The sequence below is a fragment of the Carassius auratus genome, chromosome 31 (genome assembly GCF_003368295.1).
Source record: "Carassius auratus strain Wakin chromosome 31, ASM336829v1, whole genome shotgun sequence".
Lineage (NCBI taxonomy): Eukaryota > Metazoa > Chordata > Actinopteri > Cypriniformes > Cyprinidae > Carassius > Carassius auratus.
The window spans coordinates 6,578,425-6,605,570 of NC_039273.1; the positions used below are offsets into that span (position 1 = coordinate 6,578,425).

Here is a 27,146-nt window from a genome sequence, read left to right on the forward strand (position 1 = left end):
ATGCCAGGGCATGGCTCCATTAACTCCCAACCAGACCTAGACTGAACTCTGATCTACAGCGCAAAGTTCAGGAGATACAGCTTGTCATGTACAGTCTCCCTGAGAAACAATGAGTGTTTCAGACTGGTTTCTTAGACTTTTTGAGCTTAAAAGAAATGAATTACTTTCAATCCAATCCATGTAAAAATCCATGTAGACCAATTATATGCCTCCCAATAGCCTAACAGAGTGTGAACAATTACATATTGAACTTTATTGCTAATTTGGTAAGGGTTTGAAAGTTCCCAGCCTGCATTACATCATGAATAAGCTTCATGGTTACTGTTAAATAAATGTTTTGCTATTTTTACTTATTTATGCTCATGTTATTGATTTTGTCACTTTCTGTTAGTTTTTGAGGTTTGCATGTTGAAATCTGTGTGAAACCATATACAGTTATTGCCCATGTATCTTTACTTTCAAGATCATTTCTCTTTCAAAGGCAAACACTGCAGAGTCAATTTCATATAAAGTGTCATAAAAATAAATAAATGCAAATAATAGAATACAGCAACAAATGATTACAATTCATGTGTTTAATAAAAAATTAAAATACTGATCAAATAATCCGTAGTCGCCTTGACAAAAATGTAATGACTGATATACATGTGTGTGTGTGTGTGTGTGTGTGTGGATGCCAATTGTCATTGTGTGTTTAATACAGCATTATGTTGGTGTTTAATTTGCCTTTTCGTCTTCTTCTTCTTTTTAAAGGCTGTGTAATGGGTGTCAAGGCTTGAAATGATAAACTCGTTTGGTAACTGGGAAATGTATTGTCTAAATTTTTGGAGTATTTGAAAAAAGTCTCCATTGTGCCATACACTGTAAAAAATAATTCAGTGGCTTAGTAAATTTCACAAAAATAAAGAGCTATATTAACTTAATAAAATCTTTTGAAATCATTTAAGTGATTTTTTGAGTGGGTCAGATTAAAAAGAATAATTACAAATCCAACAAATAATTTCTCTAAAATTTACATATATTATTTAAGTTTATGTAATGAAAATAAATAAGTATTTAACTAACTAATTATATTTTTAATATACCTTCAATATTTCTGGTGAATTCTAATAGAAATATTTGATAATTATTTACTTGTACTGATCTGTTTTAGAAACTAAAATTATTAAGTATTTCCAACCAATTTTCCTAAATAAAGTTCCAGCTTAATAAATGACAGTTTAAATAAATTGAGTAAATTTCGCGGCTAAAGTGATCACGTGTGCAGCTCCGCAGGAAAAAAAAAATCTGCTTTCCTCAGCAGCGACGTCGACTAGCCATACACCTCACAGCTCCTGGTAAGTAACGTTAGTCAGCTAATCCTACTTACGTTTGTAACACTTTATTAAAAAGTTAATAATTATTAAGCATTTTCTAACAATTGTCTTTGTATTTTACGTCATATTCAACAAGTTTCGTAGCTTAATCGAAGTCACCTGAAGGACGGCTTTCCTCAGCAACGGCAAGACCCGCACTCCTCTCATATTGTGGTACGTTATGTAATTTAGCCAGCTAATACTAATTATGTTTGTGATGTTTAATTCAGAAGTTAATTATTAAGGATTTCCTAACAATTGTGTTTGTATTTTGCGTTATCTTAAGAAGTTTAACAAGTTTCGCGGCTCAAACAAGAGGCACCTGTCACTGAAGGACTCCTTTTCTCAGCAACGACGTGAACAGCATTACTCGAATTTCCTGTAAGTAACGTAGTCCTTTTATAACTATGTATATTTGCAATAATGTTTTCAAAAGTTGATTAAACATTGACCGTGTGTACGTGTACATAACAGTGTAACGTAGTTTTCGAAGTTAGTTAGTGGGGCAGCCATATGTATGTTAGTTTTTTTTTTTTTTTTTTTTTGGAGTGGGTTAACGTTCGTACTATTTGGATCACCGTTTATTTCAACCGCCATTTGAAAGTCTAACGATAAGTGTACCGTGGTCCAGCAACTATAACTATACATGCCCAATGGAAAACGATTTTGTACAGGTTCCCCTTTGGGGTCAGTGGCTTGTCAAAAGGGAACAAATCATTTATGAAGTTTCAAATGACAACATTCTTTCTTGTAAAAAGCTGTCACGTTGTTGTAAAACATCATAATTACTACACGAACTCAAGTATGAGCTCTTAAATCACCACTACAAATACGCCATGCAAAAGTATTTAAAATGGCGTGGACATAACATAGACTGGTGCGTTTTAATCAGCTCCCACTATAGGGAGTCAGCCAGTTTAAGGCCTGCTCCGTTGTAAAATCATTCTAGTGCACTGAAACCTAGATCACATACAATATCGGTCAAAAGTTTGAAAACCGTAAGCTTTTTAATGTAACAAATCCAGACCTGGTGGGTATTGAAGGACAGCGGAGGCTGGGGGAGGGGTACGTTGTTTTAATTGAGTGAACTTCCTAAATTTCTTAAGAGTGTGTTTAAATATATTTAGTTTTAGTCCGTTAATATGTTTACATTTATGCATTTGGCAGACACTTTTATCCAAAGTAACTTACATTGCATTTCAAGGTACACATTTACAATTTAATCAATTTTTGCTAGCGCCGACGCTCTACTGTTTGAGCTACAGGAAAGCCATCTTTTGTATAATCAAGTAAACTATATTCAGAGATTTTATTAAGTTAATAAAGTTAAATATTACTGTAATATTTACTAAGCCACAGAATTATTTAGAGGGTTAAGGGTTGAGTGTGAGGGTTAATGCAATGCATATTTTTTTCAAGTAGTGCAATTAAACAAGCTTTTTTGTTTCAAAACCATTAGTCATTTTACTTAAATATTAAACATGTTTATAAAGAAATTGGTTGAAATAATGCAGACCTCAATAAAAGCCTATAGCATTGATTTACAGCATAGAAGCTCGCAGTTGGTCTCTTTTCGTTTTTCTTATAGGTTTATTGTTAAAAATAAATGTCCCTATGTAGAAAATTAACCTGTCCTCTTGTTAAGAAGAATGCTGTTAATTTTTGCAACTCCTCCCCCTAGTAAATTTTGTTTGAGATTTTACCTATCATATGGTCCAACAGAATGTTTGCTTCTTCAGGTGCTACTTGTTTTGTGTATTTGTCACTTTCTTGTAACATTCAGTTTTGAATGTTAGCTCTAACCAGTTATCTTTAAAATTTGCCTGTAGGGTTCAGCTGATCTACCCGTCTTCGTACAAGCAGAGTTGGCAGAGGAGGTCATAAAAATCTACATCCTTCGAAACAATAATGGGGCAGTCAGCGATGTAATCTTGGGAATCTCAGCAGAGCCTGCTGCCATCTTTCAGGAGTCACATTGGATTTGAGATATCCCAAGACCCACAAATACAGGTCCTTCTCCAAAAATTAGCATATTGTGATAAAGTTCATTATTTTCCATAATGTAATGATAAAAATTAAACTTTCATATATTTTAGATTCATTGCACACCAACTGAAATATTTCAGGTCTTTGATTGTTTTAATACTGATGATTTTGGCATACAGCTCATGAAAACCATAAATTCCTATCTCAAAAAATTAGCTTATTTCATCTGACCAATAAAAAAAAAAGTGTTTTTAATACAAAAAAGTCAACCTTCAAATAATTATGTTCAGTTATGCACTCAATACTTGGTCGGGAATCCTTTTGCAGAAATGACTGCTTCAATGCGGCGTGGCATGGAGGCAATCAGCCTGTGGCATTGCTGAGGTGTTATGGAGGCCCAGGATGCTTCGATAGCGGCCTTAAGCTCATCCAGAGTGTTGGGTCTTGCGTCTCTCAACGTTCTCTTCACGATATCCCACAGATTCTCTATGGGGTTCAGGTCAGGAGAGTTGGTAGGCCAATTGAGCACAGTAATACCATGGTCAGTAAACCATTTACCAGTGGTTTTGGCACTGTGAGCAGGTGCCAGGTCGTGCTGAAAAACGAAATCTTCATCTCCATAAAGCTTTTCAGCAGATGGAAGCATGAAGTGCTCCAAAATCTCCTGATAACTAGCTGCATTGACCCTGCCCTTGATAAAACACAGTGGACCAACACCAGCAGCTGACATGGCACCCCAGACCATCACTTACTGTTGGTACTTGATACTGGACTTCAGGCATTTTGGCATTTCCTTCTCCCCAGTCTTCCTCCAGACTCTGGCACCTTGATTTCCAAATGACATGCAAAATTAGCTTTCATCCGAAAAAAGTACTTTGGACCACTGAGCAACAGTCCAGTGCTGCTTCTCTGTAGCCCATTTCCTGCACACGCCTGTGCACAGTGGCTCTGGATGTTTCTACTCCAGACTCAGTCCACTGCTTCCGCAGGTCCCCCAAGGTCTTGAATCGGTCCTTCTCCACAATCTTCCTCGGGTCCGGTCACCTCTTCTCGTTGTGAAGCGTTTTTTGCCACACTTTTTCCTTCCCACAGACTTCCCACTGAGGTGCCTTGATACATCACTCTGGGAACAGCCTATTCGTTCAGAAATGTATTTCTGTGTCTTACCCTCTCGCTTGAGGGTGTCAATGATGGCCTTCTGGACAGCAGTCAGGTCGGCAGTCTTACCCATGATTGCGGTTTTGAGTAATGAACCAGGCTGGGAGTTTTTAAAAGCCTCAGGAATCTTTTGCAGGTGTTTAGAGTTAATTAGTTGATTCAGATGATTAGGTTAATAGCTCGTTTAGAGAACCTTTTCATGATATGCTAATTTTTTGAGATAGGAATTTTGGGTTTTCATGAGCTGTATACCAAAATCATCAGTATTAAAACAATAAAAGACCTGAAATATTTGGTTGGTGTGTTAGTTGGTGTGCAATGAATCTAGAATATATGAAAGTTAAATTTTTATCATTACATTACGGAAAATAATGAACTTCATCACAATATGCTAATATTTTGAGAAGGACCCTGTACTCACTTGAGTTGTTCCAAAAACTGTTTCTTGAGCTGGATCCTCCAAAACTCTGTTAATGTTCAGAGGTTAAAAAATTATCTTCTTGCATAGTAGTGGTTCATGGTCATCCCACAGAATGGGTATTCCTGATGGAAGTGTTTCTGTTATCTGATTAATTCTTTTGAAGACATAGTTCACCCCAAAAGATGATGTTGTCATAATTTACTCTCCCTCAATTTGTCCCAAACCTGTACGAGTTTCTTTCTTCTGTTGAACACAAAAGATATTTTAAGTGAAGTGACGTGACATTCAGCCAAGTATTAAAGAGTGTTGGTTAATGCAGTTAAAGGTTGCAATTGACTTTGCATAGTATACTTTTTTTTTTTCCTATTATGGAAGTCAATGGCAACTTTCAACTATCTGTTAACCAACATTCATTAAAGTATATTTTGTGTTCAACAGAAGAAAGAAATTCGTACAGATTTGGGACAACCCGGGGGGGCGAGTACATTATGACAACATCATCTTTTTGGGGGAACTATCCCTTTAATATTGATGTAAGTGTTGCTTTTATATTTTTTTATGGTTTAATGTTGAGTGTGACTGCAAATGGCTGGTATGCACCAGGAACAAAGATGTCATTTCTCTTACGGCTATCGTATTTTACATGTAATCTACTTGAATACTAAGATGGATGAAATGTTTCATAAGGTTTAATCATTTCCCTTATGGCTACTTTACAGTTTTTAATTTTTGCAATCTACTGGAATATTAAAATTGATACAATGTTTCAAAGGTTGATTTTAGACTTTGTCTTATGTTTAATTGACAAATAAATTTTCAATAAAAAATGTGTTTCTTTCTTTATTTGGTTTTATTATATTAATTATAAAGGGTAAATGGTGTAAAAAAAAAAAAAGTGAATGCAGCATTTTGATAATTTATAGTCCAATATTAAGTTAAATTCACTTTTACATGTAGTAAACGTAGCACATTTTTTTTGGTAAAATTTCATCCAATATTTCAATTATATCTACTCAATATTTTTTGTTTATTTTACATAGAATTACAGTTGTGGTGTTTTATAATTTTGATTATATCCAATTAATTTTATTTCTCATATAAAGTAATTCAGTTACTCAGATTTACTTAATTTTTTTACTTACAATTACTCAATTTAAACAGTATATTTCATTGATTTCACAGCTTTAAAATTTACTCAATTTTTTTGAGTGTAAAAATGTTTCACCAAAAAAATTGAGTAAATAATAGTTAAACTTTTTACAGTGTATAGGCTGTTTTAACAATGTGAAATTCAGCCTGAAATTAATGCAACTACCTCCTTATATTTGGATTAAAAGTGTTATTTTCGACGTAGAATTCATGCTACTGTGATCTCCTCGGCCCCCTGTTGTGGCTGTTAAAACATCAACAAAGACAACTGTTAAACTGGTCCAATGGGACCACAGCGAGACATCTGGAAGAACAGGCAATGAATATGAATGTTTGCATCAGATCTTAGACCCAGAGCAGGAGGACACTGCTCTCCCAGCGCTGATGTTGTCTTAATTAAAGTGGGGATGATGTAGCCACCGCCCCCCTCCTGTCAGCTCACCTCCCCTCTGGCCCTTCCTCCACCTCCCATGTGGCTCCTGACACCCCAAGAAACATCATTATCTGTGACCTGAGCTGCTTCTTTTGTTTAGCTCAGGCAACAGGAGTCCTTCTTTCACTAATGGACAATTTTTTTAATCTTTTTTTCTTTTCACTCTTTCTTTCCATTTTTTTTTTTTTTCCCAGAATTTAAAATCAGTAGTTCCCCAGAAAAGGAGGCGAGATACACTATTGCCCCGATAACAAATCATTACCACGACAAAAGTATTTACAAAATATTAACTTGTTCATAGTTGGATGGTCAGAGAGAGTCGTACCTGGATTGTAATCTTCTTGCTGCAGGTGAGATCAGTCGAGGGTCTGTAAATCTTTTCGATCATTTCAGCATTAAGCAATTCAGAGGCTAATCCACACATACACTCTCCTATCAAGGCCAAACATTACCTCTGTGAACTGAAGATGTCCAAATTATGATCCCATGTCTTCAAATAAACCAAACCCTCATCATCTGCTTTACATGATGCCTCCTGCCTTCCTTTGTTTTCTCCAGGAGCTCTGATAACATCATTTGATTTCAAACATTCAGGGTTGTCAATCATTTCAAAATCAAGAGATGTCGGGAAGGGATCATGCATGCTTACATAGAGAGAGGACAACAGGATGGTCCAGGAATGATGTGAACATTGAAAGAGGACTGATCCTATGGAGCTGGACTGGGAATCGGCAGGAAACTGGGACAGTTATATATCATATGGAAACATCTGGTCTGAGGAAATCCCTCCTCTGCCATCAGATTAAGCATATACATACAAATACGGTTTAGTTCTCATCATAGCCTTTCTCACAGGGGCTGGTAGGAAAGGATGGTCCATGCCAGCTAACTTCCTGTGCTGCTCCCTGATGACACATTCCCGGTCAATGAGATGACAGTTCATACAGGGAAGAGGCAGCTTAAACACATCTGAAATAATATTTTCTCATCTGATAACCCTGAGTATACAACAAGACAAGCCATTAGCATTCCGTTGATATCTTTGGAGAGCAAAACCTGTTTATGAAAATATATGTACGGAATGTGGACAGACATTCAGCTGTAATCCCACAAATAAATAACATGCTCTGTTTTGACTGGCATTTGAAATACCCATTGATATCAACTCTTGTTTTTAAGTTGACCTGTAGGTTGTATTTCCACTCGAGATGCACCATACATTGGCCGATGTTGAATGATATTGGATATTTAATTGTTTACACATTTAGATTATATTTATGTCAACCATTAATCTATTGAAATGTAGTTCTGCCATGTCAACTCTCTTGAAAGTTTAGCATGGTAATATAAATGGCAATGTCAATGTGTTTGGTCTTGGGGGATTAGATTTGCTGCTGAAGGGCAAGTACCAAGACTTGCTACAGCCAGTACATTCGTGACATGCTGCTGTGAGCATGTAAGAAATACAGCTGCTGCACATATAACATATTAGATAACTCCATATAAAACATACATGAAATCACCCCATAGCAGATCTATGCAGGTGGAGCTGGGGAAGGGGGAGGTTTTCTGAAGCGCAGTGTAACTGCTATAGTGAGAACTTGCCGAGTATTTGAATATTTGAACATTAAGAGCTCATTGGCTGCTAATAAAAAAAAGAACCAATCAACTGTGCTACGTGAATAATGATGTCATTATGTCAGACTGCGTTATCACCCTGCGCAATCTAGAGTTTCATGACATAACTTTTTATTTTTTTTAAACATTTAATTACCAAATGAAATCTTTATTTTGAAATAATATTTATTTATTTTTACTATTCTAATATCTGATATTCATCAGCTTGAGGCCGAACATTTAAAAAATATATTGGAAATAATGTATAAAAATTTTTTTGTGTTGTTAAATTTGTGATTAATAAGGGGTGCACTGGTAGCAGTCATTCATTTCTAGCCAGAATTGGCAATCTCTTTTCCATGTAGAATTTCTGATAAAGTCGAGTTGAGTTTCACTTCCAAATGATCTATTACAATGGTTGAGTAAGATCGCCTAATAGCAACCTGTTGTACAATGATTTGCAAAAACCCCCCATCAGTGTATTAAATTATATCATAGTTCCCCTTGTGTGAATAAGGAACAGTGCCCCAGCATGGTTTGACATCCTTCTAATTGGCACTTATGTTAGGTTGGTTGAGTGGCACCACAGTGGTGGACACGGCCGATGCCAGGTCTGCACTGCCCTATTGTCAGCTATGGTGCTGTAAAGGGCAACTCACGCGTTAGCGGGGAACCAAGAGCACAGTGTCGTTTTGCATCAGTCACCTCGGCCTGGTTCATGAGGCGAAAAAAAAAAAAAGTTTGGTCTGTAGATTTGTTTGCTTGGCTGTCAGCCTACTTATTAGGGGAGAAAAAGCCCCAAGGATTGCCCCGATTATTCTTTTGTCATGCTTGCTGTATGCAAAAGGTCAGCGAAATAAAGACAAAACTGAATGTTTGCTCTGCTCATTGTTTTTATTATTCTTCACAATTCTATTATTCTACAATATTAATGAAGAAAATAAAACCTCTTATGTTGCATTAACAATTATTTGAATGACATGTCAAAGATTATTGCAATTTGCATAATTATCAGACCCCATTCAACAGTCACCGTTGTTGGCATAATGCTCTTGTGATTACGCATCAGGTGGAACGAATAATAGATACGTCCTCAACAGACTGAAATGCACTCAAGTCACCATGAACACACAGCAGCTCTGTAAGACAGCCTCCTAATGAATATGCAATGAGGAAATGTTTAATATGCATAAGTGGGTGTGCATAAGTAGGAGAGTGTTGCTGGTGTAAGCAGACAGATCCAGAGGGGGGACTGACTCAGACCTTTATGCTCACACTCATAATGAATGTTAGTTCATGCTACAGAGCTTGTGTAAAGATTACAGAATAAAGGAAGTGAGAAACACTGAAGAAGGTGGAGGAAGAGAAAAGACAAGGTGTGTGGTCAAGAGGGCAGCCCCACATGTGAAGGAGCGAGAGAGAGAGAGAGAGAGAGAGAGAGACAGAGGGAGGGAGCGCACTGAGTTCCTGCTCTCCTCCAAGAGAAAGACTAAATGGTGTGATCTGTCCATGATGGGGTGCAGAGTTTGTACTCTACAGAAGCCTCAAGAGCAATACAAACTGCTATATGAAGCATGCCAGGTAACTGATCTCCTTTTTATTTTTTACCGGAAGTTGTTCAGTAGAATTGATCTCGAACAAACAAAAAAAGCTGATTTATCCATGTAATGCTGTATCATATTTATGAAAGTGATTTCAGACAGAATGCTAATTTTGGAGAATAATGTTGTGGCATTGGGGTCTCAAATTCACTTCACTCAATTTCAAATAGTCTGGTCCGTATTCTTGAGCTATGAGACTATGGTTGGAATAGCTTATATTGTGACAGACAGTTTATGAACAATCATGTTTTCACTCCGTCTTCTCTCATTAAAACAACTAACTCTTCCATTCTGAGGCTGATTGTCATTGTGTGTTTATATCTTACCATGTAGGCTATTTAGCTTGGCCAAATGTACACATCACTTCTGCTTTTTTATTTTGCTTAAAAAGTTTTGAAGCTATACTAGTGGTTTGCAGAAAGTGGATTTTTGAGAGAGAAAAACCTCTCAATAATTCCAAATATAAATATTTGATATTCAGAAGAATGCATATCGAGTTTTAATATGTACAATATTGTAAAATTGTTTCTAGCCATCAGATATTTCTGAACTAGTGCCGTTTCATGCATATGAACTGTGTGCTTGTGACCAGTGTGCATTCAGCTCTTTTGTCAGACATTGTTGTCAGCTCTGATTTAATTTCCTGTGGGTTTTATGATCCCGACACTTACGGCTTTAGGATGTCTGACACAATATTGCTGGGAGGCTGTAGATGAAAACCAGTAGGGGCATCTAAAAACACAACCAAAAACATGCTTGTACATATATTTATGCAACATATTATCACAGATATTGACAGTTATCAACATAAATAATCCAATAATTGTTCCAGTGTGGGAGCTTTTTTGTTGATTTGAACAGCTCACACAAACTAAAATATGCTAATATATTCAGTTTGTGATGGAAGGAATCACCATTTCTTGGCATGAAAGCATCTGGAGAAATTGTACGACCACATTGTTAGCACTTCCTTACCTAGGGATACATAGCTCATGTTTGTATGGTGTTTGAAGGATGCTTTCAGTAAACCTAATGAGTGGCCACTTCGTCTTCTCCTTTCACTAGGTTTGTTTTTCTCTGCATTAGCTGCTGATGACAGTGCAGTCGCTATTGTGAAAGAGTCTGCTTTGATCGTACAGACTGTGTGAAAACGGGACTAAAAGCTTTTTTCCCACTAAGGGTCGAGCGTATATGTCTGTGTATTTGTGTGTGCACTACAACAGTAAATGGTCTCTGTTTGTTAACAGCCCGACAGCCGATGTTGGGCTTCAAAGGAAGCGTCTGCCTTTTCAAATCACTCTCTGCTGGAAAAAAAACCTCCAAAAATAAATGAAACAAGGAAAGAGACAAAGACATTTTGGGCCCATCATATGAGCTCTTTATCCAACCCACTTCTCCGTCCAACTGCATCTGTCATGCTGCTGTCAATTACTTTTGATTGGCAGGCTGTTAGTAAAGGGAACCATGCTGTTTTTTTTAATGCTGCTCTCATTTTGCCAGTTGCTCGAAGCTGGGTCATTGCATGCCTAAGAAAAGATTTGGCAGACAAAGAAACTCCTCGGTGTTTAACATGGCATTCATCACACGTTGCGTGATATTGGTATGTCATCTGAGAAGCTTTGAATTTGCTGTGCTTTCTCTGGGGATTGCAGATGATGCAGCTGTTTGAACCATTTTTGTCTGGGGTAATACATCAAAGAGAAACACCATTCATCTGTGCTGAATGAGACAATGTGACACTGCTAAATTGAAGCATGAACAGTTGACTTTAACCAGTTAATTTAAGAAGTAAATAGCCATCCCTGCTGAAAACACCACCATGGGATGTGTCTGTAATGTTTATAGACAATGTAAATATAAATTGTACTTAATTCTAATGTATTTCTGTGGTTAAATATTACTCTTTGTAAGTGTGATTTATAATGAACTGTTTTTTTGTGGTAAAATGGACTAGTTTGAAGTGCAAGTAATCTGTTGACTCATCCTTTCCCAGGCGCCCCCTTTACCCATGTGTCCAGCTGGACTCAGCTGACCTTTCTAAGCATGTGCGTAAATACACTCGTGGGATTGCGATATGGAATTGCATTATTGCAATGGATTGATATTTGTCTTGAGGATTTAAAATGGAAAATGATGCATTATTGGGGAGATCTGGAGGTCTGTTAGAATGTGTATGGTTCATTGGATGGCATATACTGGGGATCAGGCTTCCGACCGGGCCGGTCCCCAGATAATACACACAGATTCTCTTCATTAGGGAGTCTGGCACTGCTTCTACCCCTCTCTCTGTCTCTTGCTGTCCCTCTCTCTCTCTCTCTTAGAGCTCCCCAGAGGCTGACTGATACAGAGGGATGCCGTCCCCTCACATAAACACCCTCACCTAGAGAGATTCATGGGCACACAGAAATGTTTTCACAGGCCCATGTGCTTGAGGACCACTTTGAATTGATACAGAACTAATATGTGTCAATTCAGTCGAAAGAATTAGTTCATCGAAGCCATTCTTTTCTGGCTTCAGTGGTTGATGTATTCTTATTGTCATTGTTTTTGGCCTTTTCATTATTTCAGGTTTCAATATAGAGTGGTGCAATGAAGTAAGTCATGACAGAGTATTTTATGATGCTCTGTCTTTTTTGGAAGGAAATTAAACCTTTTCTTCAGCAAGGACACAATAAATTGGTTGCACTTTATTTTACAGTACATGTACGTATAGTGTACTTACAGTGTATTTATCTAAGAAAGTTCTGGTAATACAAGGTAAATACATGGGATAGGTTCAGGGTTAGTACATAGTTGTTACATAGTTATTTACTATAATAAGTACATAGTATGTACAAGAGGAATGTGACTAAAAGTGCTACCAATAAATGTATCAAAATTGACAGCAAAGACAATGTTTTCATTCAAATTAAATGTTCTTTTGAACTTTTAGATATGGTCAGTAACAAGATTCGGGAGGAGCACATCAGATACTTAATACAGGTGGAGCACACTTAAAAAAATAATCAACACTAGGTTATAAATACAGCTGACATACCTGTCTCCATTGACGGTTTATCAGCATCCCCCCTCCACCCCATCTCCACCACGCCAAATATGCATTATAATACTTTTTAATTATATGTAAGTGTGAACTCGTGAAACATATTAGTCAGGAAGAAGAAACATTGATCATAACACTTTTTTAGGCACTAAATAATAATATTAGTACTGTTGTAGTATATTAGTACATGAAGGCAGTCTTGGTCAGCAAAAAGTAAAAACATTGAAAAATTGGACCAAACCCAAATGTTCGAATGGTGGTGATTTGTTGAATTTCTTTTAGTGCCATGCATTCATTGTGAAAAAGTACCTTAGCTTCCACTGTGCTTTTGTGTTGCATTCTGGCAACATTTGCCAAAATCCTGTGTTTGAAACCAGCGGTTCAGCAGGGTCTCTTGATTTCGATGTAGCAGCCCCATTTAACAAAACCACTCACAGGAAAAGAGAATTAGTCCCTGTAAAGCTACAGTTCAAGAGAAGGTCATTTTCCCCTTTAGTTAAGATAATTAGAATGGAGAGAGGACGCAGTGAGCATGCCTCACCATCCCTGAGTAAACTTGATCTCTCTCTAACCGTGCTGAACTCTGTACTTCAAAGCAGAAAAGGTATGCACCATGTGGAGGTCTAGTCTCCTTTGTCCCTGATGTATCATGTTGTACCATGTTGGTCGACTGGTGGAGACTGTGTTTGACAGCACCATAGCTCCTATCTCGCTAGATGTGGCCTGTAATGGCCATGGCGCCTGTCTGCACCTTGTGTAAGACCTTCATTTTAACTTGAGTATCAAAACAGTCACGCAGTTGATGCTCAGACTCAGATTAAATTTGTACTGGATGAGTGCTTGCTAATGCATTTTTGCTAGTAGATTTATACTGTATGTTTTGTTTTTTTTTTTGGGGGGGGGGGCGGTCTTCAGTGTGACAATTTTAAGCCTATTCAAATTTAATATGCAAAAAGAACTCTAAGAAAGCCATGGTGAACCTGTAAATAATAATAATATTAATAATAATAATAATGAAATAAAAATAAAAAGTTTAGAATAATGATGTAGTATAGTGATGCTAAACCTTTTATCTTAATACATGCATAATACATGTAATGTATATAATAAAGTCATTCTTTTTTTTCTTTTTTCTTTTTTTGACCTCAGTAGTTATCAACCACCAATAAGGTATTTTCAGAGAATGGCAAAAATTGGCATCAGAGCTGAAAAATTCTGTTGCAGAAGATTTACTGCTAATATTTGTAATATTTTTGTGCCATTTAGTTGCGTCGCCTTTTCCAAACTGCTGCCACAATCACTCTTGCTATCTCCCTCTTCCCCTAATTAGTCTTTACAGTGACAGGATGCAAAAACAAATGGTTTGCGCATTACTGTTGGGAAATGGACTGAGCGCAGTCTAGTTAGCTTAATCAGGGATAGGTCCTCCCCGCAGCGCCTCCACAGCTGCTTCACGCTGTAGCAGGTGGCCGGCAGCCATTCGGGAGAGATCGCTACCCTCCAGTCTGCAGACTGACGCTCTAACACTGTCCTCCACTGCTAGTGATGGGTAGACAAAGCACAGAACATGACAAAGACATACACAAAGTGACATGATACAGATGGAATGAGACAAATGGACAGATGAAATACAGACTTAACATGTCAATATTGACATGTCACTGACAGTGCTATAGACACGGTATTGATTTACCGTAGCAAAGACAATTGTTCTCAAGACCCAATTCGGCTAAACATGTTAAGGTACAGACAAAACATATTGAGCATGGAGAAGTATAGTTTCCAGACAAAGCAGAAGTTTGGTTTGAAAACCCAGTGACCTGCCTTGTCTACTGGCTAAATAGGAAGCTCCCTTTTAAGACAGTATTCTAACTGAAATGTAGCATCATTGATAGCATCATCTGTGTTTTCCTCTCATTTTGCAGCAAAAATTTGCAACCTTTTTGGCAACGGGATAAGAATGATGAACTTAATTCAAGATGCTGTATATTACATCAAAACCGTTGCATCAGAAACACTGATAAGAACATAAACAGTGTACTGGAGTTTGCTGTTAGCACTAGTTGTTAAGCAAATCCAATATACTTATGAACAGAAAAAAAAAAAAACAATACAGAGAAACCACAAAATAACATCAGCATAGAATACTATATTTGTGAATTTACTATTGCATTATATGCAGACTTTCGTTTGGTTCCATTCACAATCCTTGATGTATTTATTTTGTGTGGGTTTATCCATGTTCCACTGAGCTTTTGTGAATGCTTTCTGGGATTTCTTTTTTCTTTCTCTCTCTTTTTTCTTTTTTTTTTAATACAGTGACATGATACATAGATCACTGTCATCTATGTGGGGAATATGAATAGATCAGCATTACTTTGTCATTAGCCTCCATAAGTCTGGCGCAGATGTGACAGACAAACACAGGTGTGCCGGCGCGTTTTTATGGACGGCTTTATTTGCACAGATGCATCAAATTCTCCGCAATTAAAATGAAATAATACCAGATTAAGTGTCCCAACTGTCTTTGTTTTTCGCTCATGATGTTACGTCTGCCTTTGTTCTGTCTAATAATAGGGGTCAACTGTTTTTGCTGTCTGTTTCTTAATTCCATGCAAGGAAATACTAAAAGCAGTCTTTATCCATTCTAACCAAAGCAATGACTTGATTATGAATCATTTATATTAATAGACCCAATTCTAAGAAGCTAAACCATTATTAACATTTCCATCAGAGACGTTTCTACTCTAGAGGCTTGTTATTCTTTAGGATCTGATAAGACACAATTGAACAGCATAAAATCGAGTGTATGCACATTGGGGGGTGAATGGTGACATGCTTCCCTGGTGTCCATGCTGAGTCATGAATAAAACATGCTAACAGAGAAGTTTGAATTTGCTAGTCTAGAGCAGTTGGCTGGTTTGGAATACTGATGATGGACCTATTATATCTCATTTATATTCAGAAGGAACGCTCTTATAATGGTTAAATACCACTTGCTGTGTAGCTCACTTTAAAAATACTGAGCTGTTGTGTCTTAAAGAACTGCTTTAAACATTTATTGGTGCTAAAGGCTTTTGTGTAAGTGTGTGAAGACAGCATTGTTAGCATTTCCAGTGGTAGCTGTCTTTCCTGTGATTTTACTCAGATTTTTACATAGTATGTCATCATTTGTCAAATATTTGTTTAGTAAGTAATAGACCTGGAACATGTAATGGAAAAATTAATTAATTAATTTTTTTTATGGGAAAGGGCCCTATTTTAACGATCTAAATACAAATGTAAAGTAATTAAATGATTGTTTGATTAATTCGCCAATTTCATTAATCATTATAAGTAGTAATAGGCTGAACTAATTAGGTAGCCTAATTCTAATACACACGATGACTATCCATCATTACATTTTTATATTTATGTAGCCTTCACAATAATATTCTTTTACATTGTAAACCTTTTGTTTTTAATATTTGGCATGTTTGTGTGATGGGCATCCATGTGTGTAATAAGTCAATGTACACTGTGGACCCCCCCAGAGGCGCATGTTCTACCAACGCGCTCTTTAAATAACAAAAAAATATTGCGCCATTGACTTTAGACTTAAGACCAGGTTTGAGTTGGTCTATTTTCAGCTCCTTAAAATAGCAATGCTCCTGAACACACCTCTTTTTTAGACCAGCACGCCCATGGGTGCACAAATGGGCGCAAATGCATTTGCTAATTTAGCGACGTGGCGCTGGATGTGAAAATGCCAATGGCGCTGGACTGAAACTAGCAAACACACGTGCGCTGCACCTTGCGTCACATTGCGCCGAGTGTATGATATATTTTCATACATCTTTTATTTGTATGCATCTTTTTATTTGAATCTCATTTGCCTGCATTTTATTTATTTATTTATTTATTTTAATTTTAAATTACATTTTTCTTACATAAATACAGATTTATCTCCGTTGAATCTTAGATGAGCACAAACTTCAGAGTTAATGGAAACTAAGCAAAAGTGAAAGTGATTTTAAGAGGCAATGACTAATTATTAACAGGTGTGCTCCTGAATAATTCACTTGAAGTCCATGCAGGTGCCCTCAGAGCCTGGCAAATGGATATGAAGTTCTTGCTACTTTTTATTCTCACTTACTTTGTATGCTGAAACAAACCACTTTTATACTTTTTACTGTATTTTCCTTATGAATTCATTTCATGTTCACCGGAGAAGGTTAGGACCAGGCCCAGATGGAATCTACAGACTTTTAACAATTTTTCACTGATTTTGGTCGGCAGATGTGCATACTTCTGCAAGCATATTAAAGTTTGAATTCCGAAAATATGGCATGTTCAAATTCTGTATAAAACTACAGAGGTCTGTGAGCGATGTACTTGTGTGGGCCTGGTTATAACCTCAAGAGCTGCTAGTAAGGTAAGGAAATGCATCTTTTTATGTGCTAGAGTGTGGGATACTGTTCTTTCCTCAAAAGAAAAATGAGTGACATCTCATTACAGGAGGAAAGCAAAGACAGAGGAAGCTTGAAGGAAGTGATTTAGCCTCCCACTATTGATCGTATGTAGATAACAGAAGGTCTTGTTCTTAAACAGGATTAAGAGCAAGTAAACAGCGGCGTCTTTTAGCTGGCGTCCATGCTTATCAGAGGCATTAGTTTTCTTCTGTTTGCTGCTTAATCCACAATGAGACGGCATACCGCAGTGTTTAAAGGTTGATGTGTTTCAAGTCAGCCAAAGCTGTAAGGAGGTTTCCTGATTCTGAATGAAATAACACGTGTACTGTACATACACATCGAAAGACCATATCCATTCCTGCCAAACTACAGCCCTTTTTTTCTTCAGAACTGAAGTACATTGAGAGTACATAGTAAACTGAAGTACTTTGGCAATATATGACAGTCTTGTTATGATACTAAAGATTTTATGATACTGAAGACTGGAGTAAATTCAGCTTTTCCATCACAAGAATAAATGATGTTTTAAAATATCTCTCTATATCATTGAAATAATTATTACTGATAATTCTCGCATGTGTGTTCGTCAGTATTTTTTCTCTCCATTGACTGAGCCGTTCCAGCGGCTCTGTGTTAAACAGAGGGTGAAGAGGCTCAGTTTGCAGCGTTCTGTTGTGTGTCCTCCTCAGTGAGACGTGTCAGAGGTGAGCTGTGTGAATGGGGGTCCCTCCTCCTTGCTGGAGAGGCAGTGAGGCAGAACGTTTCCTGGGTTGAGGCTTTGTCTCGGGGTCATGGGCTATGAGGAGGAGAGGGATTCCTATGCAATATAGTCTTACTGAGAATAAGACAGACACAGAGAGGGATGATTGTGTTGAAATAGCTGACAATCTTTGCAGAGCTGAATATAAGGAGTTAAGAGTTGGAAGATAAAAATAAAGACAAGAAAAACTGTCATCTGAAGTGACGTCAGTTTTTAGAAAAATTTCAAGTACCATGCTGATACCATGATTTTTTTTTTAGTTGCATGGTATTCCCTTATAAAAGCATTTACTTAACCCTTTGATTTACAGAAATACTACTGTTCCAGGTTCTAAAATGTTGTTTTGGACATGTGCAATCATATCATACTGTGGTACTTTGAAATATACCACGGTACTCAAGTTAATTCACCATGGTAGTTGATTTTAAATATCGATTTGGCAAACTGTCTAAAAGGCTTCCTCAGTGTTCATTTATTAAAGTCGGTGAATCTTTGTTTCGATTTGTAAGTTACAGAATTTGGATTCATATTGGATGTTCCAATTATCCCTCAGGCTGGGATTAGTTTAATCCTCTTGGTTATTAGTTAACATGTTCTCTCTCACAGCTGAAGTGCTGCGATCCTGCCTGTTTGCAAATCCGAGAAGTGGATCCAGCAGCTTGTGAATTAGACTCTTTATAGATATTTCTCACAAAATATAGAATTATATAGAGGATTTTAGTGTATACATTTCTGAAAGCTGCGTGAAAGGTTTGATTCTGTGATAAAGGTGTGTAAATGTTTGATAAAACTATGGCATACAACAATCAATACTGCTCAGAAAACGAATCGCTAAACTATTATTTTCAGTATTTGTATGTAATATGTATGTATGCAGGTTTGATAAGTGGATGTGAATGCCTCAAGCACAGATCCTATCAAAGCCGTTTTTCATCTAGGAATCAAACATGAACAAATGGGGAATGCTGCGTTTGTTGAGATGAGCACATGAGGGGAAAACTCTATAAGCTCTAAGATAAGAGAGACGGTTCACCCAAGGTCACTGTTAGCAGACACCTTAATCTCGAAAACTCTCATGCTTTTGCATCCTAATGAAAGTGTGTTAGCTGTTCGGTTTAGCTTGACATCAGCCTAACCAGAACCTTTGTCCTGAATATTTATTTTTTACAAATAATTTATGCAATACATCAGCAATAAAAATTATTTGGACATCGTTTGACAATGTTGTGCTTTTGGGACATGCGTTCATTTAATTTAAGCAAATTATTTGTTTTCATTTATATTTTATATACAGTGCATTATTTATTTATTATTGTATCAGCCTGTTCTCTATAGATCTGCATCAGCTATTATTAAAAATATATGGTAATGGTATATATCAAAGCATTACTGTGTTACCTCCATATAACTTTTTCGTAAGGGTAGCAACAATTGCAGTTTTAAGGACTGTACAAATCTGTTTTAAAATGTTCGGACCCCATCTGGGCTTGGTTCTCTGCACTAAAAGATTGCTTTGAACCTCTACTTTCTCATTTCTTTCAGCCCTCATCAGCAGAGCGCTGCTCTTGATTGGTCTGTCATGCTTTGGCCCTGAAGCTCTCATTCATTTCCTCATGTACAGTGCCCACATCTTCTTCCAGGGAGGCCCTCGTCTTCAAATTACGTAGCCAGATACATTTCCCTGTTTCAGTTTGTTTAATGACCCAGATTAATTAGCAAGAGAGCATTTTCTAATTTATGTTGTTGTTTTGCTGAGTCTAGCTTTGACCCCCGAAAGCAGCGAGAGGCACTGCAGATGCGTTGCACTGTGGTAATGGTTGTTTTAAATTGCTTTGCTCCCTTGGTTTTAAATTTCAATAGATTTGTCGTCTTCAGTTTATAGTGGAGTAGTTTTTGTCTTCTCAATTATATGCACATTCCCACTAATATTAATTGCTAATACCATTTGTAATGTCAATGTTATGTTTGTCTGTTTCAACAGGTCAATGGAAAGGACTTGTCAAAGGCGACGCACGACCAGGCTGTGGAGGCCTTCCGTATGGCTAAAGAGCCCATTATGGTCCAGGTGCTACGCCGGGCTCCCAAGCCCAAACCTACAGGCCCAAGTGGGGAAGCGCAGGTAATGGACATCAGCACCCAGACCGACATCACCTTCCAGCATATAATGGCGCTCAGCAAGCTGCCTACGTCCTCCCCGCCTGTGAATGTGCTTGAGCAGTACCTGCTGCCAGAGGGGTGAGTGACGCCTCCATGGACCAATCACAATGTATATCACAGATTTCAGTTTTGATTGACACATAGCTAGTGAAGATGGTGTTGACAGACAGTGTGTTAAATACATATTGAAGATCTGTATTCATGCCATTGCACGAAATTCAAAAATTGCTAACAATGTTTTGGCCCGGGGCACAAGTTGAAATTAAGTTGCTTTCATTTATTTTGATTTAAATTTTCCTCTCACACAATATCATATCTCACTGCATGTATCCTCGAGGGGTGTCTCTCATATGTTACTGACAGGAACTAAGAAGAATATAATTTATTTCCCAACACACTAAAATTACATTTTCTAATATCTAATTTCTGCAGATGCTTGTTTTTACCTGAAGTCTTATTTTTTTGTAAAAGAGTTGTTAAATAGATGGTCACAAATACTTATAAAAATGGAAGTCATGTATCAGAGTCGCAGCTCTGAATTGATATTTTAATCATATTTATTATATTTAATTTTATTTTTATCTGCAGATTGTTTCAGTTTTATTAATAATATTATTTATTGAACCATGCTGTCCTTTATCATATAGTTATTCTGCAATCAACAAGAAAAGCACATATTCCAGCAATTATTAGAGTAAAATCCCTCATAAAGCATATAAGATGTAATGTAATTGGCATTTTGTAGAGCATATTTAATAATTTGACCTCTGAATCTTGAATGCAGTGTTATTTGTTAAGCATAGTCCCTCCTTAACATCGTTCTTTATGGTATTATATGGTTTTGTTTGTTATGTTTTCTAGGCACTCTCCTGCTCATGAATACTTCGACCCTAATGATTTCCTAGAGGGCATGCAGCATGAGATAGAAAGAGAAGAGCTGGAATATGAGGTAATGCCACACATAATCTCTCTTTATTCTAAGAATTAAGACATGCTGACGCCAGGCCTGATGCAAGTTGTCTCCACCAATGTTTCAGTGAATTGCCCAACCACAACATCCATAACCTCACACAGGCACTAAATGGGTCATCTTTACTGACATCAAGTAGCCTTTTTAGCCCCTTGAACAGATGCTATACGGGGATATCATTATTTACTTTTGTCATTGACTTATAAATCGGTGAAAAGAGATAATTGGAGAGGTTGTAATTAGACTAACAACTGGCGTGATGGATCTGAGTGTACAATAATCGTAGACAGATTGCTCTGTAATGATAGTGGTGGGCAGTGAGTCATGAGGGGTCACGAACGAGTGCATAAAGAGATGAAGTTCAGAGACTTACGGCGGCAGATGCTCTGCATGCAGCACTCTTGACGACCTCTCATCGGCCCCCGAGGGCCTCTAGGTGCCACAGTGAGGGCCCTGAAGACAGAGATCAATGACCAGGATGGGGCCCAACAACTCCTTTACCCTCCTGCCTGGTTTACCTTGATTAATACTCTCTTTTGCACTTCAAGGACAAAGAAAGGGATTTTTAGATGCTGTGAAGTAGAAATACACTTAATATGCACTGTTTTCTTACCTTAGCACAATGTTGGCTGTCATTTAGCAATTATATTATGTAATGAACTAACCACCTTATCAAATACTTCCTCGATATGGTCAAGAGAAAATTCATGCTCAAAGAAAGGATCAAGGCCTGAGACATTCACTATGGACAATTACTGCTTAGGTCAATCTCATGAAAATGATAAAGGATGCAATATTGCCCAAAAATCAAAGGAAATAAAAAGCAGTTATATTTTTTAATTAAATTGAAAAACAGTTTAGGTTTATATTTAGGGCCATTAATATCTTTTACATTGGGACATAATTATTTTTCAACAAATTAAGCACATTTCCACCACCAATTCTCATTACCACAATACAAAACAAATCTTCTCAATTCTCAAATGACAATAATGTATTATTCAATCATGTAGTATTAGTTGAACTGCCTTGGATTTATGCTTATTTAAATTAAAAGTCTTCAACTATAACAATAAAAAGAACTGTTACTTGAACACCAAATCAGCATAAAAGAATGATTTCTGAAGTGGAACTGTAGACTGAAGTCTGCTGAAAAATCAGATTTGCCATCACATGAATACATTATATTTTTAAACTGTTAATGTAGATTAAAATAGAAAACATTTATTTTTTAATTATTACACAATGTATTTATTCACATTTATTCACATTATTACTTTTTAAACAGACCCTAAAATTGTTAACAGTATGTAATATTTAATGTATATCACATACAATATTTATGTAAGCATTTCTTACCTGAACATGTATTCATGAGATTCGCCTATTTACTTTGAATAAGCTTGATGGCAGAGCATGTGTTGGTTGGTTTAGATTACAGTGGGTTTTCATTCATGGTCTGCTATGATACCAGCCCCGTGAGAGCTGTGATCTCCATATGTATCTTGTAGATTACAGGTGTTCACACAAGACGGGAGGAGACACGGCTCATGTACATGTTAATGGCATGTATCTCTGTCGCAGAACTCTTTAAACTGGGCAAATTATTCAAGCATATAGATCAAGGCAACAGATTGTGTACATTGTTATGATTAAGCTGCTGTGTTTACAAATGACTTCAGTCAGTGCTGTGCATTAAAAGATCACACTCTTCTTTCAGGAAGTGGATTTATACAGAACTAATATCCAGGATAAACTGGGGTTAACTGTGTGCTACAGAACAGATGATGAGGATGAGACTGGGATCTATGTCAGTGAGGTGAGTTGTATCGCAAAAATAGCGATTTTTGTGCATGCTAATGATATGCTCTATAAAACATCTGTGGTTTCACTTATAAAATACAAGCCATTAAGATTCATTTTATTTATTGGGCTTGTATTGTTGGTCAACAATTTTCTTCATTGTACAGATTGATCCGAACAGCATTGCAGCAAAAGATGGACGAATTCGAGAGGGAGATCGAATCATCCAGGTTTGCTGAATATCATTGATGCCATTTGTCTTATTCCATCACATTTAGGCATTTTTTTTTTCTAAACAAATCTCAATTCCACAATTCAGATCAATGGCTTTGAGATCCAGAACCACGAGGAAGCAGTGGCTCTTTTAACCAGTGAAGAACATCCAAATGTATGCCTGCTATTGGCTCGACCAGAGATACAAGTGAGAGACCCAAGACACAAACACACCATTCGTGCTGTTCACCAACTTTGAAAGATAGCCGATAGATTTTCTCCTTTTCTCTCTGGTTATTTTAGCTGGATGAGGGCTGGATGGATGATGACAGAAACGACTACCTGGATGACCTCCACATGGATATGTTAGAGCAACAGCACCATCAGGCCATGCAGTTCACAGCAAGCATGATCCAGCAGGTACAGCAAATCCATCAGAAAGTCAGTCGTGGAGCCGTCAGGAGGCATATCAGTCAATCATAGCTCAGCCTGTCATGGCTTGACATCCTACACATCAATCATAATTTCCAAATCTTTCACTGAGCAGGAGGTAAAGCAGTCAAGCCAGGACTTTTGTGTAAATAAAGCATGGCTAGTTTAGCTCCCATTTGCACCTGATATTAACATCTGTTTCATGTGATCCGATCTGAAGTGTACTGTGCAATGTACGCATGTTAACAGGGTCCAATGCTTCTTGACATCTGATTGAACCAGTTTGGAGGTGGTCAGATCTCAAATTGCTGCTCTGAAAATGTATTAAATAATTGCTTACTTTTATAATAAGTATTCATTATGCCAAAGCTAGAACATTTTAATCTAGTATTTGGCTTTCAAAACTTCCTCCAATAAACTTTGGAAAAGCCTGAACATTTTTCCGTGTGAAATTGTGAGCTTGTGGGTGGCTTACCTCCTATTCTAGTTGTCATATCAACCTGGCATTGTATATAAAGAATATTGTTGACTCCTTTTTAGATGTTCCCTTACTTGTTTTATTGTAGAAGAAGCACGAGGAGGATGGAGGTACAACAGACACTGCCACGCTGCTCTCCCACCATCATGAGAAGGACAGTGGAGTGGGCCGCACAGATGACAGCACTCGTAACGATGAGAGTTCTGAGCAAGAGAATCTCGCAGATGATCAGACCAGCACCTCCACCACACTAGGCAGCCGGCGCAGGCTCGCATACAGTCAGGACACCCTAGGAAGTGGCGACCTCCCGTTCAGCAGCGAGTCCTTCATTTCTGCGGACTATGCAGACGCGGACTTCTTGGGCGACTTTCCTGCTGACGAATGCGAGCGGTTTCGTGAGCTTTTGGAGCTCAAGTGCCAGATGCGGAGCGTGGGCATCAGCGGTACCCCGGAGCAGAGCTTGTTCTGGCCCAGTGGTGGCGGACAGGGCAGCGTTGGCGAGGAGGGTGTCGACAAAGAGCTGGAGCTTCTGAATGAGGAGCTCCGCAGCATTGAGCTCGAGTGCCTGAGCATAGTCCGAGCACATCGCATGCAGCAGTTGCGTGAGCAGTGCCGCGAACAGTCCTGGATGCTCCACAACAGCGGCTTCCGAAACTACAACACAAGTGTGGATGCAAGGCGCCATGAACTAGCGGACATCAGCGAACTCCCAGAGAAGTCTGACAAGGACAGCTCCAGCGCATACAACACGGGTGAAAGTTGCCGTAGCACACCACTCACGCTAGAGCTTTCCCCGGACAACTCCTTGAGGCGTGGAAATGAAAATCAAGTGGGGGTTTGTAGTGGGACGTTGGGTGCCAACAGAATCCTCAAACCTCTTCTGTCTCCCGTCCAAGAGGCTTGCAGTCCTAACAGAAGTCGTCCAACCTTGTCAAAAGTGTCCGAGGCTGGAACCCAGTCTGAAATTCGAGAACGCAAAACTGGTCGCCATGCCCAGCCCCAATCGCCCTACAAACATGCCCACATCCCGGCCCACGCCCAGCACTACCAGAGCTACATGCAACTGATCCAGCAAAAGTCAGTGGAGTATGCCCAAAGCCAAATGAGCCTAGTCAGCTTGTGCCGGGACCCCGTCGCTTCTGCTGACTTGGGTCCCAAGATGGAATGGAAAGTGAAGATCCGCAGCGATGGTACGCGTTACATTACCAAGCGGCCTGTCCGGGACAAGCTCCTGAAAGAGCGAGCCCTACGGATCCGAGAGGAGCGCAGCGGGATGACTACAGACGATGATGCCATCAGCGAGATGAAGATGGGACGCTACTGGAGCAAAGAGGAGCGGAAGCAACATGCCGTCCGTGCCAAAGAGCAGCGTCAGCGCAGGGAATTTATGAAGCAGAGCCGTATGGACTGTCTGAAGGAGCAAGTGGGCAGCACTGAAGACAAGAAGGAGCTCAATATTATTGAACTGAGTAACAAAAAGATGATGAAGAAGCGGAGCAAGAAAATCTTTGACAATTGGATGACTATCCAGGAACTGTTGACCCATGGTACGAAGTCCCCCGATGGGACACGAGTGTACAACTCCCTACTGTCAGTGACCACGGTTTAGGCCCTGTACTGTTCAGTATATAGGACACTACCGAGTGGGGTAGACAATCCTGCCTCGTTCAATGCGGCAACATTTTGTAAATAAGAAATATGAATGCCTCGTCTGAAGGAACTTTGCTATTTGCCAAGAGAAGCTGCAATGGGAGTCTCAAAGATTGAATAGTATGGATTTATATAAGTGATGAGAGCACGTTTTCTTATTTGCTCTGTTCTATATTGCGCTTGAGGTTTTGAATATTCTATTACGTAACTGATTCATGACCATTTGTCCTTTTTAAAAGGTTTTGGAAAACTATACAAAGACCATCAAGCATCACAACTATCAGCATTTTTATTTTATTTCAAGTAACTAACAGTCAGCAGTATTGTTCTTTTTGCTTATTGAAGTAACAGATATTTAGCTTAATGGTCATCACACATATGTTATTATACATTTTCATTCAGGGTTGTACAACAAAAATAACATTGCTTTACACATTTTAAGGAAAGGGTGCTGTGTTTCATTAAGTTCATATTTCACACAGCTACTGTTACATAAGACATGCATCAAAGCGCAGCCATTTATTGGAATTGAAATCTGTATTATTGTTGATATTAATGTCTGTTGTTGACAAAAGCCTTTTGTATAGGTCTCCATTGTATTACAGCAAGATAATACAGTTTAGAAAATCATTAGTTAGAAATGCAATTTGATGTCTTGTAAAATGAGAGAAATAATAAATTATTGTTTTATATTTGATGAGCTTTCAAAATACTTTGGTGAGCTTTTTTTATGTTGAATATATTTTTACTACAAAGAAGCTTCAGTTTGCAACTGCAGTAGGATGGGAATTTCTTCAAACCAATGTTAAAGCATAAGGGTTTCTGCAGATATGTGCAGGGGCGCTGCACAAGATCCCGGGCCCTATGCATAGGCAGTCCCAATGGGCCCCCCTCCCCTTGAAAATATATATTCCAGACTTTTCAAGCGCCCTCTCTTCCTTTGGGACCTGGTAATCAGTACTGGTTTTACCCCCAGTCCAGCGCCCCTGGATATGTGTCAATCCATTCGTGTCTTAATCTGATAGACGGTTGTGGGTGGATAGTGTCCACACTTCAGTGGCCACTCGACCTCAGGGCCACTGACCCAGCCAGGCCCCTGTTTCTGCTTATCTGTCCCCAGCTGTGTATAGCTCTGAAACATAGAGCTCAGGTCAGTGAACAGACCTCTATCTCATTACAATCACACTGAAAGTTCCTCAATGCCACAGCTGCAATGAGCAGCACAGCCAGCTGCATGCAGACAAGGCTTCAGTTCCCAGTACAGTATTATTCTGACAAACTGAAACATTTTGCATTTGATAACCAAATATCAAATCAGACCTATTTTACACCTTGACACCTCAAAAAAGAAACATCCACAGTTAGGCGGTATAAGCCACTTATTTGACTCTTTCTATACAACACTTTTGGTAAAAAAAAAAAAAAAAGGTTAAGAGAATAATTATGTTAATAAGGGAAGAGAGGGAACA

At 38.2% G+C, this 27,146-nt stretch overlaps 1 protein-coding gene across 3 annotated transcripts in view; it reads left to right on the top strand.

Annotated features, from left to right (window-relative positions):
* Positions 1 to 26,374, top strand: part of LOC113050334 (E3 ubiquitin-protein ligase PDZRN3-B-like) — a 90,156-nt gene extending 63,782 nt beyond the window's left edge. For 2 of the 3 annotated variants that reach the window (XM_026213197.1, XM_026213199.1), the window contains 7 exons: positions 19,956 to 20,209; positions 20,993 to 21,080; positions 22,822 to 22,920; positions 23,072 to 23,134; positions 23,224 to 23,325; positions 23,421 to 23,537; positions 24,116 to 26,374. In XM_026213197.1, the coding sequence (XP_026068982.1) occupies positions 19,956 to 20,209; positions 20,993 to 21,080; positions 22,822 to 22,920; positions 23,072 to 23,134; positions 23,224 to 23,325; positions 23,421 to 23,537; positions 24,116 to 25,636 (2,244 nt within the window). In that variant the 3' untranslated portion in view covers positions 25,637 to 26,374. Of the gene's footprint in view, positions 1 to 9,155; positions 9,701 to 19,955; positions 20,210 to 20,992; positions 21,081 to 22,821; positions 22,921 to 23,071; positions 23,135 to 23,223; positions 23,326 to 23,420; positions 23,538 to 24,115 lie in introns of those variants that run through there. The other variant, XM_026213198.1, reaches the window with a different exon arrangement.
* The last annotated feature ends 772 nt before the right edge of the window (positions 26,375 to 27,146 follow it).